This window comes from Macrobrachium rosenbergii, chromosome 46 (genome assembly GCF_040412425.1).
Source record: "Macrobrachium rosenbergii isolate ZJJX-2024 chromosome 46, ASM4041242v1, whole genome shotgun sequence".
Classification (NCBI taxonomy): Eukaryota; Metazoa; Arthropoda; class Malacostraca; order Decapoda; family Palaemonidae; genus Macrobrachium; species Macrobrachium rosenbergii.
This window is the reverse complement of record NC_089786.1, coordinates 49,079,695-49,095,645: the sequence shown is the minus strand read 5'-3', so window position 1 is coordinate 49,095,645 and position 15,951 is coordinate 49,079,695. Positions and strand designations below refer to the sequence as shown.

The 15,951-nt window shown below is 36.6% G+C and overlaps 1 protein-coding gene across 3 annotated transcripts in view; it reads right to left on the bottom strand.

Moving 5' to 3' along the window:
• Nucleotides 1–15,951, bottom strand: part of LOC136830297 (octopamine receptor beta-2R-like) — a 639,505-nt gene that overhangs the window by 357,170 nt on the left and 266,384 nt on the right. For all 3 annotated transcript variants that reach the window (XM_067089696.1, XM_067089699.1, XM_067089697.1), the window contains exon 4: nt 6,927–7,096. In XM_067089696.1, coding sequence (XP_066945797.1) covers nt 6,927–7,096 — 170 coding nt within the window. The remainder of the gene's footprint in view (nt 1–6,926; nt 7,097–15,951) is intronic.

Sequence of the window (15,951 nt, the reverse complement as noted above, 5' to 3'; positions counted from 1 at the left end):
GAGAAAGCGTAAATCAGCTTATAAGCAAATAAAATTCAGCTTACAAAAAGCCAGCTAAAAAGGAATTTCTCCTTACTACCATAGGTTCAGTGAAGGGACAGACAGCCACTGAAACTCTGTGGGCTGTATGGGATCACACAAACTGATTGTTCATTATAATATGTAATAAAATTAGCAAAATATATATGGTCTTCTTAACCTGTGAGGAGAAAGGGAGTCTGAGGTTAGACTATGCCACGTACACAAGGCATTTGCTCTGCAAACCAAAATCACTGCATGAGAATATGAGCGCACACAGCGGAAGATAAAAAAAAATAGCTGTAACCTTGAGTGGTGACAAGAAATGGTACCTGGGCCTATAAATAAAAGGAAGGACAAGTTACGGGCACACAATGTGTTTTCACCCTTGAAGATACTACAGTGTTTTTTTCCATCTGTCCACCAGCCTGTGGTGCTCGCGCATGGTAACACTGCGTCCCGGCTTTAAATACTTACGCTATGTGTAAGTTTTAGGTAAATAAAAGGATAAAGGATATCTGGGTGTACATTTGCAACTGAAAAGTGTTTTAATAATTTAATGCATGCGAATTACACCGTTAATATTCGAAACAGGATATTGTTATTACTGTTGAATGAACGGTAAGCTGCCTTTTCGGGGTGGCGAATGGAACAGCCAGACGCAGTGGCGGGAAAATTGCTTCTCTCGCAGTTCACTACGGCAAGGTGTCAATTTTATTGGACCACACCTACTCTGCTACTAAGCTACGTGTTACTTCATTACACGTAAGTATATCAGTATATACTTTAATTTTTATAAAGTGCGTTTTAGCCAGATACGATATGAAGTAACACGTAGCTTAGTAGCAGAGTAGGTGTGATCCAATACAACTGACATCTTGCCGTAGCGAACTGCGAAAGAAGCAATTTTCGCCACTGCGTCTGGCTGTTCCATTCGCCACCCCGAAAAGGCAGCTTACATTCAACAATAATAACAATACCCTATTTCGAATATTAACGGTGTAATTCGCATACAGCAAATTATTAAAACACTCTTCAGTTGCAATGTACACCCAGATATCCTTTTATTTACCTAAAACTTACACATAGTGTAACTATTTAAAGCCCGGGACGCAGTGTTACCATGCGCGAGCACCACAGGCTGGTGGACAGATGGAAAAAAACAGACTATAAGGAACCAACTGCCGATAACAGATTTCGAAAAACAAAAGGAATTTAATATTTAATAACACAGCATTTTACTGAAATGTCCCTCGACTTATGATTTAATGAATGATTTAAAACTCTTTGGCAACAAACAGCACAGAAAGGCGTAAAAATTCCATAATTTATACACCACAGTAGTTACAAAGTCTACGGGCAGAACCAGCCCCGTTTACGGAGGAGGGTAGGGAAGGGGAAGGAAGGGAAGGGGAGGGGAGGGGAGGAGGAGGAGGGGAGGGGGGGAGAAGAGGAGGAAGGGGAGGGGGATATAAGCCCCAGAAGCCTTCAGAATTCCCAGAAGCCTCCGGGATTTCAAGTGTGCATTTAGACATAAACAAGACAGAGTTGTAGTATTATATATATATATATATATATATATATATATATATATATATATATAATTATATATATATATATAATTATATATATATATATATATAAATAAATATAATACATATATATACAAAAATATGTGTATATATATATATATATATATATATATATATATATATATATATATATATATATATAATGTGTGTGTAGAGAGAGAGAGAGAGAGAGAGAGAGAGAGAGAGAGAGAGAGAGAGAGAGAGAGAGAGAACGAACAGTACAACTCCACGTCAGCAAAACACACGAGGACCAAAAAAAAAATAAAAAGACGACCTAGTAACTCTTCTTCACGAAAAGTTTTGCCACCTTCGACGATGATTCCGCCGCCGCGCCACCACCACTACCACCACCACCGCCACTGCACTGGACTTCAGCAGAGGAAGGAAAGAATGAGGAGGAGGAGGAGGAGGAGGAAGAGGAGGAGGAGGAGGAGGAGGAGGCCTGGCAACATGATTTACAACGCCCCAGAGTGTCATTAAAGTTTTAATCTCGACCAGATATTATTAAGAAAAGCCTCTGGGCGCGTCGTCATAAATCTGGGGGTAAATGGCACCTCTCAGGAAGTCGCCTGATGATGGAGGCTTCGCCCTGAAAACTGAAATTATTATTATTACGGTGCCTGGCTTTTTAGGCCTTGTGTTCAGTCAATTAATAAGAATAGCAAGAGCAAGTTATATATATATATATATATATATATATATATATATATATATATATATATATATATATATATATATATATATATATATATATATATATATATATATATATATATATATATATATATATATATATATATATATATATATATATATATATATATATATATATACACACTCTTCATTATATATATATACATATATTACACGCTCTTCATTAGGTTAAGCGGCTGCAAGTTCAGTTCGGTCAAATCTTGAGCAAGCCTCGATCCTGAATTAACTTACGGCAGGTCTTACATTAGGTCAGACGTGGTTATAAAATAATCAGAGATATAGAAAATGTTACTCAGAAGTTACCTTAAGGCGACTGATCTTCTTAAATACTTTTTGAAGTTCAGAGATTTCATGAACTGAATATAGGATTTAGACCAAAGGCCAAGCACTGGGACCTATGAGGTCATTCAGCCCTGAAACGGAAATTGACAGTCAAAGGTTTGACTAAGAATCATTTGTTAGGAGAGGGTTGAGGAAAGTAAGACGGAAGAAAGAGAATGTGAAAGGAGGTACGGTAAAAGGAACGAAAAGGGGTTGCAGCTAGGGGCCGAAGGGACGCTGCAAAGAACCTTAAGTTTTGCCTACAGTGCACCGCATGAAGTGCACTGACGACGCTACCCCGCCCCACTCCCCCACGGGGAGAGAGTTCATGAATACAAATGCAAGTCTAGAAATACCTCGGCAAACATGAGTAATCTACATCAGGAATAAAATCTCTGCATCGAACTTGCAATCACAGAACATGGATCATAAATTGCAATCTGATTCATTGGGTATTGACACTTTGACGTTGCAATTCTCGACAGAAAACCGTTAATTGCATTGATCTTTCTCGACATTCTTAAATCGGCTTTGAGCTTTCTTTAGACTCCGGACGGTGATTCATGTAAACAAAATGCATAATCAGTCGATTTATAGTCACACAAATGCGTACGTGGAGGTACAAGATCTGTCATGGTGATATTAGGTAACCGTGTTCATGGGAAATGAAAATCAAAATATTTAGTTATTAGCAACTTTCTAATACGCTAAGTATTCTCTCTCTCTCTATCTCTCTCTCCCCACAAACACACACACACATACATACATAATACATACATGCACACACACACATATATATATATACCTGTATACATATACATATATAATATATGTATATAAAATAATATATATATACATACATACATATATACATATATATATGGATATATATATATATATATATATATATATATATATATATATATATATATATATATATATATATATATATATATATATATATACACACACATGAACATCGAGAGAATTTACCTTTCTGACTTTCCTTCTCCTCTCAATTTATATTTTGTATGTTACTTTTCTTGTTTAATTCATTTTACTTCTTTTCCTACTTACTGCATTCCCTCTGATTCCAGCGAAAGATTTACAAGGCAAAAAAAATCAAAAGAACACAGAAATACATAAAAAAGAACGATTAAGATAAACAGATGAACACAAGAAATCCCCGGAAAAATAAATATCTCTCTAAATATACACGAGTTAACGAAATAATCAGAAAATACAAACGAATACTGAGTAGCCAAACGCCTTTTCTAGGCATCAACTTCTGAAGCTTACTGAAACTAGTTTTGTGTATATCTACATGCTTGTGTGTGTATATGTATATATATATATATATATATATATATATATATATATATATATATATATATATATATTATATATATATATATATATATATATATATATATATATATATATATATATATATATATATATATATATATATATATATATATATATATATATATATATATATATGTGTGTGTGTGTGTGTGTGTGTGTATATATCTTCTCGAATTCTTCGCGCTTTTTTGGATATGCTTGTCACTACAAAACCGTAAGATCCAAGCGCAAGAAATTGAAGAGACTTTGATGCCCGGTCGGGAAAAGAACCCGCGTAACCGTAATCACAAGGAGGTCACATTGTCGACCTGACCCGCGACCTTCAAGACGGCAATGTGACCTCCTTGTGATTATGGTGACGCGGGTTCGTTTCCGGCGACCTTCGGGTCGCCAACGTGACCTCCTTGTGATTATGGTGACGCGGGTTCGTTTCCCGCGACCGGGCATCGAAGTCTCTTCAATTTCTTGCGCTTGGATCTTATGGCTTTGTAGTGACAAGCATATCCAGCGAAGAATTCGAGAAGTTAAGAGGCATCGTGGCTATTACAAGTACATATGTATCTGGTAAAAGTGACCAGTAGATTCTACATACTGTGTATATATATATATATATATATATATATATATATATATATATATATATATATATATATATATATATATATATATATACATACACACATTTGTTTACATTCCACCATTTGTACCAGTCTTCGACACACTGAAGCCAGTTCTCGTCTGTTTTCCTTACGGGTCGAACAACAAATCCGTTTGGACTTCTTCCCTTTGAGAGGAATCTGGCCCAGGGAAAAGTTGGTATCCGGCCAAATGAGTTTTCTCTCTCTCTCTCTCTCTCTCTCTCTCTCTCTCTCTCTCTCTCTCTCTCTCTTTGGCCAACTTCCGGTCCACGATTCTATTTCGTGTCGTTCCGAGAGACCCCTACGGGAGTCACAGGGTCCGGAGAGGGGACAATATTTTAGGGATGTTTTTTTTATTTACGAAATTGGGAAAGGGTGGACGTTATTTGAAACAGATTTGTTTTAATTCGAAGTTGTGGAATATTGGAATAAGATGTTTCACTGTTACGGAATTATGAAATACTGGAATGGGATAATATTTCACTGTTACGAAATGATGAAATATTGGAATAGAATATTATTTCACTGTTACGAAATGATGAAATACTGGAATAGGATAATATTTCACAGTTACGGAAAGCAACAACACAATTTATAAAATTCCACACTTGGACTGCCCTTCTTTCTATGTTGGCCAATCCAGTAAGAGGTATTCCACTGTTATGGAATAGAAATACGAATTGAAAAAACAGCATAAGTATTCAGTCAAAACTTTTGGGCAAACATCCAATGCAATATTCATTCCTTTAAGTGAAAACTCTCACAGGATAAATTGGACTGAAAGTTCAGTGATTGCCAGATTGAGCGATTTCTCTTCACGAAATCTTTTAGAATCTGACATTCCGTTTATTATACAGCTTATACTTCCAGTTGTAGTTTTAACCTTAGCCATGGCATGTATTATTTGGACCCCTATATTAATAAAATGTTCAAGAATGACACGAAATCTTTTTAAAGATAAAACCACTGACTTAATTACAAGTTAGTTACCTTTTCTATGTGTTCGTATGTTTAATATATTTTTTGTGAAAATGTTCACTTTGCAAAACTTGTTATTGTTAACCATAAGCAGAATTATTCAGTTGAAATTTTATAACATATGTATTCAGCTTATTCTTTCCAAGTTCAATTTTTGGTGGTCAGTCTCTCTTCCTCTATAATCTTTTAATTGACTTTTCCCTTCTTCCGAGCTGTTGAGTCTAATCTTTTGTAAACCCTCTTAAAATAATTACCCCTGTTTTGGTAGGTATACTAATTCTTCAACTATGTTGGATTACAGTGGCATATTTTCCTTCATAACTCCCAACTGTCATTTATACGAGTTTTCTTTATAAACTTATTTTTATATTTCTATCAGTCTGCTACGCAAAGGACAGTAAGTCGAAAGGCCTAGAACCACTCCGTTTCACTTTCCTTCGTGGCATTGCCTTTAATTATATATTCATCACGTTCAACACACACACACACGTATTTATATATATATATATATATATATATATATATATATATATATATATATATATATATATATATATATATATATATATATATACTGTATATATATACACATATATTATATATAATATATATATATATATATATATATATATATATACTGTATATATATACACATATATTATATATAATATATATATATATATATATATATATATATATATATATATATATATATATATATATATATATATATATATATATATATATTTAGTAAGAAAGAGAAATTAAGTATTCTAAATGTTTTAAAATGATAACATAGGTTCATATTCATTAAAAGCCTAAATCATTTCCTTGTCCAAATCACCTTAAGCTACTAATCAGCCAGAATTATTTCGGATGCGTATTTGCTTTGCTGATGAACATTAATGTCATGCAAATCTGTATGTTAAAAGTAATGGAAAACCACGTGTGTTGAGTACAGTGTGGATTATATATATTATATATTAAATATATATATATATATATATATATATATATATATATATATATATATATATATATATATATATATATATATATATATATATATATACACATATAAATATAAATATAATATATATACATATATATATATATATATATATATATATATATATATATATATATACTTGTTCTTATGTCCAGCTGATCGGCCTCAAAAAAAAAAAAAAAAAATACAAAACAGAAATGGCCCCAAATACCTACCCTGCGGTCCAGATCTTCAGGCTCAAGCAAAAATACTACAGAATAAAGATGGCGAGATAGAATGAACACTCACCTGAACACCATCATCTCCTGGCGATCAGCCTCTCTGTAGATTCTGAAGTACATGACGAGCATGATGATTCCTGGAATCCAGAAGGACATGCTGGAAGACACCAGGGCGTACGCCAAGTTCACCTTGAACTCGCACAGGCCCGGCGTCGACGCCATGAGGTCCAGCTGTTTCTGTAGAGCGAGAGAGAAAAGAGTTGTAAGCTTCGTTTGCTTTTGTAGAGGGAAAGAAGAGAGATGCATCGAAGGTCCAGCTGTTTCTGGAGAGAGAGAGAGAGAGAGAGAGAGAGAGAGAGAGAGAGAGAGAGAGAGAGAGAGAGAGAGAGAGAGAAAGGTTGTTACTAAGTTTCAGTTACTTCTGTAGAGGGAAAGAGGAGAGATTTAAGTGGGGTCCAGTTGTTTCTGGAGAGAGAGAGAGAGAGAGAGAGAGAGAGAGAGAGAGAGAGAGAGAGAGAGAGAGAGAGAGAGAGAGAGAGAGAGAAAGAGAGATTCAAGAGAGTCCAGTTGAGAGAGAGAGAGAGAGAGAGAGAGAGAGAGAGAGAGGGGTTGTAGGTTCAAGATGCTTCTGTAGAATGAAAGAGAAGAGATTTAAGTAAGGTCCATCTGTCTCTAGAGAGAGAGAGAGAGAGAGAGAGAGAGAGAGAGAAAGGTTGTCAGTAAGTTTCAGTTACTTCTATAGAAGGAAAGAGAGGAGATTTAAGTAAGATCCAGCTGTTTCTGTAGAGAAAATCAAGTTCCAGTTGTTTCTGAAGATGGGACGAAAACGATTGTAGGCTCCAGCTGTTATGTAGAGGGTAGAGAATAGAGATTTAAGTACTTTCAGTTGCTTCTGTAAAGAGAAAGATGAAAGGTGTAATTATGGTCCAGCTGTTTATTTTGAGGGAAAGAAAGAGTTGCAAAGTGCAGGTGCTTCTGTAGAGAGAAAAAAAGGGATTGTAAGTTCCAGATGTTTCTGTAGAAGGAAAACAGGACATTTAAGGTAGGTCCAGTTGTTGCTGCAGAGAGAAAGAAAAGGATTGTATATTAATACAAATTGCTTGTGTAAAAATTAAGAAAAGAGATTGAAGTAAAGTCCGGCTGTTTCTTTTGAGGAAAAGAAAAAGTATTGCAAGGTGCAGCTGTATCTATGGAGAGAGTGGAAAGAGTTGCCAATAAGGTCCAGCTGTTTCTGTGGAGAGAATGGAAAGAGTATAAGGTCCAGCGGTTTCTGTGGAGAGTGGAAAGAATTGCTAATAAGGTCCAGCTGTTTCTGCGGAGAGAATGGAAAGAGTTGCCACTAAGGTCCAGCTGTTTCTGCATAGAGAATGGAAAGAGTTGCCAATAAGGTCCAGCTGTAGAATCCAGAAGTTTCTGAGAAGGAAACGAAACCACTTGGAAGGTCCAGCTGTTCCTTATAAAGGGAAAGTTGTAAGGAAGGTCCAAATGGTCATGAGGAAAGAAAAAGAATTGGAAGGAAGGTCCAGCTGTTCCTGAGGAAAGAAAAAGAGTTGTAAGTAAGGTCCAACTGTTCCTAAGGAAAGAAAGAGAGTTGTAATTAAGGTCTACTTGTTCCTGAGGAAAGAAAGAGTTGTAATTAAGGTGCAGCTGTTCCTGAAGGAAGAAAAAGAGTTGTAAGGTCCAGCTGTTCCTGAGGAAAGAAAGAGTTGTAAGGTCCAGCTGTTCCTGAGGAGAGAAGAGTTGTAAGGAAGGTCCAGCTGTTCCTGAAGAAAGAAAAGGTTATAAATAAGGTCCAGCTGTTCCTGAGGAAAGAAAAAGAGTTGTAAGGTCCAGATGTTCCTGAGGAAAGAAAAGGAGTTGTAAGGTCCAGCTGTTCCTGAGGAAAGAAAAAGAGTTGTAAGTAAGGTCCAGCTGTTCCTGAGGAAAGAAAGAGTTGTAAGGTCCAGCTGTTCCTGAGGAGAGAAGAGTTGTAAGGTCCAGCTGTTCCTAATGAAAGAAAAAGAGTTGTAAGTAAGGTCCAGCTGTTCCTGAGGAAAGAAAAAGAGTTGTAAGTAAGGTTCAGCTGTTCCTGAGGAAAGAAAAAGAGTTGTAAGGTCCAGCTGTTCCTGAGGAAAGAAAAGGAGTTGTAAGGTCCAGCTGTTCCTGAGGAAAGAAAACGAGTTGTAAGTAAGGTCCAGCTGTTCCTGAAGAAAGAAAAAGGTTATAAATAAGGTCCAGCTGTTCCAGAGGAAAGAAAAAGAGTTGTAAGGTCCAGATGTTCCTGAGGAAAGAAAAGGAGTTGTAAGGTCCAGCTGTTCCTGAGGAAAGAAAAAGAGTTGTAAGTAAGGTCCAGTTGTTCCTGAGGAAAGAAAAAAGTCCAGCTGTTCCTGAGGAGAGAAGAGTTGTAAGGTCCAGCTGTTCCTGATGAAAGAAAAAGAGTTGTAAGTAAGGTCCAGCTGTTCCTGAGGAAAGAAAAAGAGTTGTAAGTAAGGTCCAGCTGTTCCTGAGGAAAGAAAAGGAGTTGTAAGGTCCAGCTGTTCCTGAGGAAAGAAAACAGTTGTAAGTAAGGTCAGCTGTTCTGAAGAAAGAAAAGGTTATAAATAGGTCCAGCTGTTCCTGAGGAAAGAAAAAGAGTTGTCCAGGTCCAGCTGTTCCTGAGGAAAGAAAAAAGTTATTATGAGGTCCAGCTGTTCCTGAGGAAAAAGAGAGTTCTCAGTAAGGTCCAGCTGTTTCTGAAATGGGAAAAAGAAAAAGAAAACAACTAATTAAGGTCCAGCTGTTCCTGAAGAAAGAAAACGAGTTGTAAGTGAGGTCCAGCTGTTCCTGAAGAGAGGAAAAAAAGTTGTAAGGGAAGTTGAAGAAAACACTTATAAGTAAGGTCATAGTCATTTCTGCAGAGGAAAATAGAGCTGTAAAGAAGGTCCAGCTGCCTTTGTAAAGGGAAAAAGTTATTATGAGGTCTGGTTACAGCTGCAGAAAAAGAAGTGTAAATAAGGTTGAGCTGTTTCTGAAATGGGAAAAACGAAACTGAAAACAACTGTAAACAACGTCCCACTGCTTCTGTATCTGGGGAGAAAAGAGTTATACATATAAAAAAAAATGCTGATGAAAAGCAAGAACTGATGGAAAACGATAAATGTAATTTGCTTCACAGAAAATCGGGAATATTGCAATTTCTGGAAATGGCGCAAACATAACTTAAATTATTCCTCACACCGTGGGACTTAGGAAGTCTCCCTGACGATGTCGTGCAATTGGAACTTCAAAAGTTCAAGCGCAGATGCTATTCTCCTTGAATTTTAATACGTTCTTATCTATTTATCAATTTACTTTTTTTTTTAATAAATGAGGTCTCTTTTCGTATTTCCCTTTACCTCCGCTTAATTCTTCCTAATGAATACCACATTTTTTGGAAGCTGGAATTTCAAGTCAGTGGCCCCTGTGGGCTTGTTCCATATGAATAAGCTTCATCTTCTGAGTAATCTTCTGAGTAATAATAATAATAATAATAATAATAATAATAATAATAATAATAATAATAATAATAAAAAGAAAAATTAACTAATTGTTTCCAGTTCGTAGCTTTGATGATAAATGGAAATTAGGTTATTAACAGTAATCTGGAAAAGTGAATGCTGGAACAGAAAGTGAATGCTGGAACAGACATAAAAGTGGTTGCTGACGGAAAGAAAACATACATCAGGTCTCCAGTGTGTATCTGGAATTACAGTGATATCTGGAATGAATAAGAATTCCTGGAAACTGCAAGGGCACAGGAATATTCACTTTAAATTACACACCGCCGGCGTTGACGTCACAAGGTCATAATGGTGACATGAGACGGAAGAGAAAAATTGAATCTGTAAATAAGCAATGGTAGTCGGTGCCTGGAATTACGGCTCTCTCTGGAACTGACAAGAACGGTGCTGGAAACTAAAGCACAGGAATATTTCCAGATTCAAAGGGCTTAGCAGTTCTCTGAAGCCATGAATAAAATTTTCATATTTGTATGTATACCGTCTGTAATATCTGGACTAATGGGAGCCTCCTGGAAAGCAGAGATAGTAAATTATATATATATATATATATATATATATATATATATATATATATATATATATATATATATATATATATATATATATATATATATATAAATGTACTCATAGCTCTACAAAAATAGGCCTGATTCAATTCGACCTCCTTCCTAACAGAACTGTTGGTTCTGTAGATACAAAATTATCGTAGGCATTATTCTTGCATTTCTACAAAATCTCTAAATTTATAATAGTGGGTATGGATCAAAACAGATTATTATTCGATTCAGTTATTGACTGGGAGAGAGAGAGAGAGAGAGAGAGAGAGAGAGAGAGAGAGAGAGAGAGAGAGAGAGAGAGAGAGAGAAGTGATTAAATTCACTGTACAATTATCTTTCCTATTTGATAATCTATATATATAAAAGTGAATGTTTGAATTATTGTTTGACTTCTATAGAAATCCGAACCGCTTGGCAGACCCAGACAAAATTTTGCACACGGCCTCTGTGTCACCCCAGAAAGGTTTATAACTCAAAATTAAACCTCTACCCCGTGACAGACATACAAACACGGACAAAACAGATGAGATTTTCGTTTTTACGCCACCTTTTCCTTCACTTTTCTAGGTTTATTCTCATTTTTCACCTCTTCTTCTGGCGCTGCCAGAAGTATGATTAACCTACAACAATAAATCCCCTAAAATATAAATTTTTGATCAGAATTTACATAAATTTTGATCATAATTTATGATAGTAATTAATATAATTGAAAACCTAAAGCAATGACTTCCTTCCATAATAAGTGAAGCCGAGTCCGTGCCTGTGTAGTAGTGGCTAAACACGACACTTTCAGCAGTCAGAAACCACTACCAAACTCTCTCTCTCTCTCTCTCTCTCTTCAGGGCATCACTCAAACAATAATAAGTAAATAAACACATCCCCTTTTTGTGTACGGCTATGTAACCTATGGATGCTAACTGCCATACTCATCAACTTTCATTAAAAATAATGAGCTGCATCGCAGCCACTAAATACATTTAATAATCAACCAACACCAAGAACAAGATTTTAATGATAAGCTCATTAAAGTCTTCGAGTATCAGATACATGGTATCCCTTGAAATATATATCAACGCGTACAATCGGCCAAAACCAAGGAAGCGTGAAACACGATGTCAATGGAATCACACCATTGTCAGCGCCATCTATCGGCATGAGTGCCAATTACGGTCTCTAACAGCCAAGGACACTTAAAGCATGCTGTCAATTGAATCAAACCACCACTGGCGCGATCTAGCGGCATGAGCGCCAACTACAAGCTCTGACAGCCGAGGAAGCGTAAAACATGCTGCCAATAGAATCACACCATCATCAGCGCCATCTAGCGGCGTGCGCCAAGGAAGCGTGAAACACGCTGTTAATTGAGTCACACCATCGTCAGCGCCATCTAGCGACAAGAGTACCAGCTACAAGTTCTGACAGTTAAAGCTTAGGTTAAATTATTTTGAGGGATGTTCTTTTGAGGGGGTTTTCACTGCCTTCACTGATATATAACAAAAACAAGTTTTCTGTACAACCTCTACAGCGTATAATCAAGGCCACCAAAAATAAATGTCTTTCATTGGTCTCGGTATAGTGCTGTATGAGCCGCGGCCCGTGAAACTTTAACCACTGCTCGCTGATGGCCTATCCTATATCGTTGCCAGAAGCACGATTATGGCTAACTTTAAACTTAAACAAAATAAAAACTACAGAGGCTAGATGGCTGCAATTTGGTACGTTTGATGATTGGAGGGTGGATGATCAACATACCAATTTGCAGCCCTCTAGCCTCAGTAGTATTTTAAGATCTGAGGGCGAACAGAAGAAAGTTTACAAGTGAAAGATACAGAAGAATAAATGAAAAACATATTAACAAAATAAAAGAAATCCTTGTGACAATAAAACCTGAGACATCCCTGTTCCCAAACTACTAACTTTCCCAATTCTCCGGAGAAATAGCTAAAATAAGAACCGCCAAATTTATATGGAAATGTGCAGAGTACCCGTCGGCTCGGATTAAAAGAGAGAGAGAGAGAGAGAGAGAGAGAGAGAGAGAGAGAGAGAGAGAGAGAGAGAGAGAGAGATTCACTCTGCGGATTCTGGCAATTTACTTGACGATAAAGCTATATTTTGTGCTGTAATTACTGTATGTGCTTTGAATCCTCACATAGCACTGTAGCCTATATTTCCCGTAGTGGGTTAAGGCTCTTTGCAGCGTGCCTTCCACCCCTAGCTGCAACCCCTTTCGTTCCTTTTACTGTACCTCCTTTCATATTCTTTCTTCCACCTTACTTTCCACCCCTCTCCTAACAATTGATTCATAGTGCAACTGCTTTGAGGTTCTCCTCCTGTTACGCCTTTCAAACCTTCTTACTCTAAGTTTCTTTTCCATCGCTGAACGACCTCATAGGTTCCAGTGCTTGGCCTTTGACCTAAATCCTGTATTCAAATGAATTCAATTCAATTCAATGCACTCAAATACTTCGTTTGTTGATTGTTGATTATATTAAAAATTTTGAATGACCTTTAGTGAATGTTGTGAGGTTCTGGTTTCCATATATCTGTCTGTTTGTCTGTCTTCCTTAGAGCAAGTTATAAAGGAAATTAGGTGATAATACTGAATCTGCTGTACCCTTCATTGGACGATAAGTCCTGGGGGAAAATATTCACAAAACTAGGGTATGGTAATATATCAGTAAACGTTAAACTGAAATCAGTCATCAAAAAGAGGGCAAAACTCCCCCCAAAAAAACTGTATTCAAATTGAAATATTTTTGAAAACTTTTTATATGTTACATTCATTTTCCTATTTTTTGACGATTTTTGAAATTGAGAGTTAAGGTCAAGACCATTTGTCATTTAGCAGGGTTCCAGGAAAACCTATAAACAAATCTGGATAAGACTGAGTGAAATTGCTCATTCTGTGACCTCCTTGAGATCATTTATTTTCTTGGGCATTTACTTTAAGGTCAAAGGTCAAATAATTAAGGTCAAAAGTCAAGTAATTAATTTTTGTCGGCCAATATTCTTTATTTTGGGCTCCTCATTTCAAACAATCACCTTTAATTGCTGAATTATTACAATAAATTCCTAATAATCAAGTTAGCAATTTTTAACCTTCAGAGGTCAAAGGCCAAGGTTCCGTATTTTCTGAGCTCTGTAGGGGGATAGTGCCGTCAGTGCGCCTCACCTGGTGCACTGGAGGCGTTACTAAAGGTTCTTTGCAGCGTCCCTTCCTTAGGCCGCTAGCTGCAACCCCTTTCATTAATTTTACTGTACCTCCGTTCATATTCTCTTTCTTCCATCTTGCTATCCACCCTCTCTCAACAATTGTCCCATAATGCAACTGCGAGGTTTTCCTCTTGTTACACCTTTCAAAACTATTTTCTCTCAATTTCCTTTCCAGTGCTCGGCCTCTGGCCTAAACTCTAAATTCCATTCCATTCCTGTATTTTCTGAGGTTTAAAATGGTCCACTTTCGTCTACGTATTTATGGCATTTTTTCATATTAAAAATTATAGATGTAAAACCATAAGTAAAGACTATGAATTTAATCTTGAAAGACCTTTTCTTAGTCAGTGGGACAATATTTAAGTTATTTATTTTCATTATTTCCGTGACTTTTATTTTGTCTCGCTATCTATTATTATTATTCTTGATTAATTTCTATTTTTCTGAGGCTCTCTTTATGTTAATTAATTAGTACATTTCTCCGCCAATCGACTATTTCTCTCCGATTCTAGACTCGAGACGATCCATTTTCTATGTATCATTATTTCTCTCTGATTTTAGACTCGAGACGATCCATTTTCTATGTATCATTATTTCTCTCCGATTCTAGACTCGAGACGATCCATTTTCTATGTATCATTATTTCTCTCTGATTCTAGACTCGAGACGATCCATTTTCTATGTATCATTATTTCTCTCCGATTCTAGACTCGAGACGATCCATTTTCTATGTATCATTATTTCTCTCTGATTCTAGACTCGAGACGATCCATTTTCTATGTATCATTATTTCTCTCCGATTCTAGACTCGAGACGATCCATTTTCTATGTATTTATTTCTCTCTGATTCTAATCGATCCATTTTCTATGTATCATTATTTCTCTCCGATTCTAGACTCGAGACGATCCATTTTCTATGTATCATTATCCTGATTCTAGACTCCAGGTGATACATTTTCTATATATTCACTCTTATATCTCTCTGATTCTAGACTCACGACGATCCATTTTCTATATATAACTTTTGGCAAGCGGTCCGCTTTCAAAATTGTGCAGTTGCGATCCTCTCATTTATTTAGGTGTCAGTATTTCTGCTGCTCGAATTTCCCATCCGCTGTTTTGGACGATCCATTCTGAGTTGGCAATACTCGCTATTTGAGACAATCCTTGTGGTTCCTCCTGGCGAGGTATTTTGAACGATTATTCAGATTTTTCGACTACGCTAGCTATTTTTGACGATCGTCGACGATCCATCCTCTGTTCGCGATCCTCGCTATTTTAGACGATCCTTGCGGTTGTTACTGACGAGCTGTTCTTCAGCGATTCTTTTATCTCTCGAATATGCTTGCAGTTTAGGATGATCGTCTTTCTCGACGATCTTTCACAGTTCCGACGTTCCTCGTTATTTTTGGTAATCTTTTGCCATACCGACAATCCTTAGTAATGTCGAGACGATCCTTGGTAATGTCGACGATCCTTGATAATTTCAGCGTTCCTTGGTATATAATATCGACGATCGTACTATTTTTAACGATCCACTCCCCTTCCATCAAGCACAGCATTTTCGCCGTCGAACGCCCGTCTCTGGCGATCCACGCTCTTTCCGACGATCCTTGCTTGTTTCGCGCCCGAGGCCGTATTTTATAGACGATCCTCTGCGAACTGTGTCAAACCCGCATTGTTTTGAAGTCTCTTTGATGCCAGACGCAAAATAACCGAGACGATCCTTTTTAATTACAATTTTTTGTAACCCCAAAACCAAACACTATTATTTTTATTTATCATTGATGACGAAACTGTATTT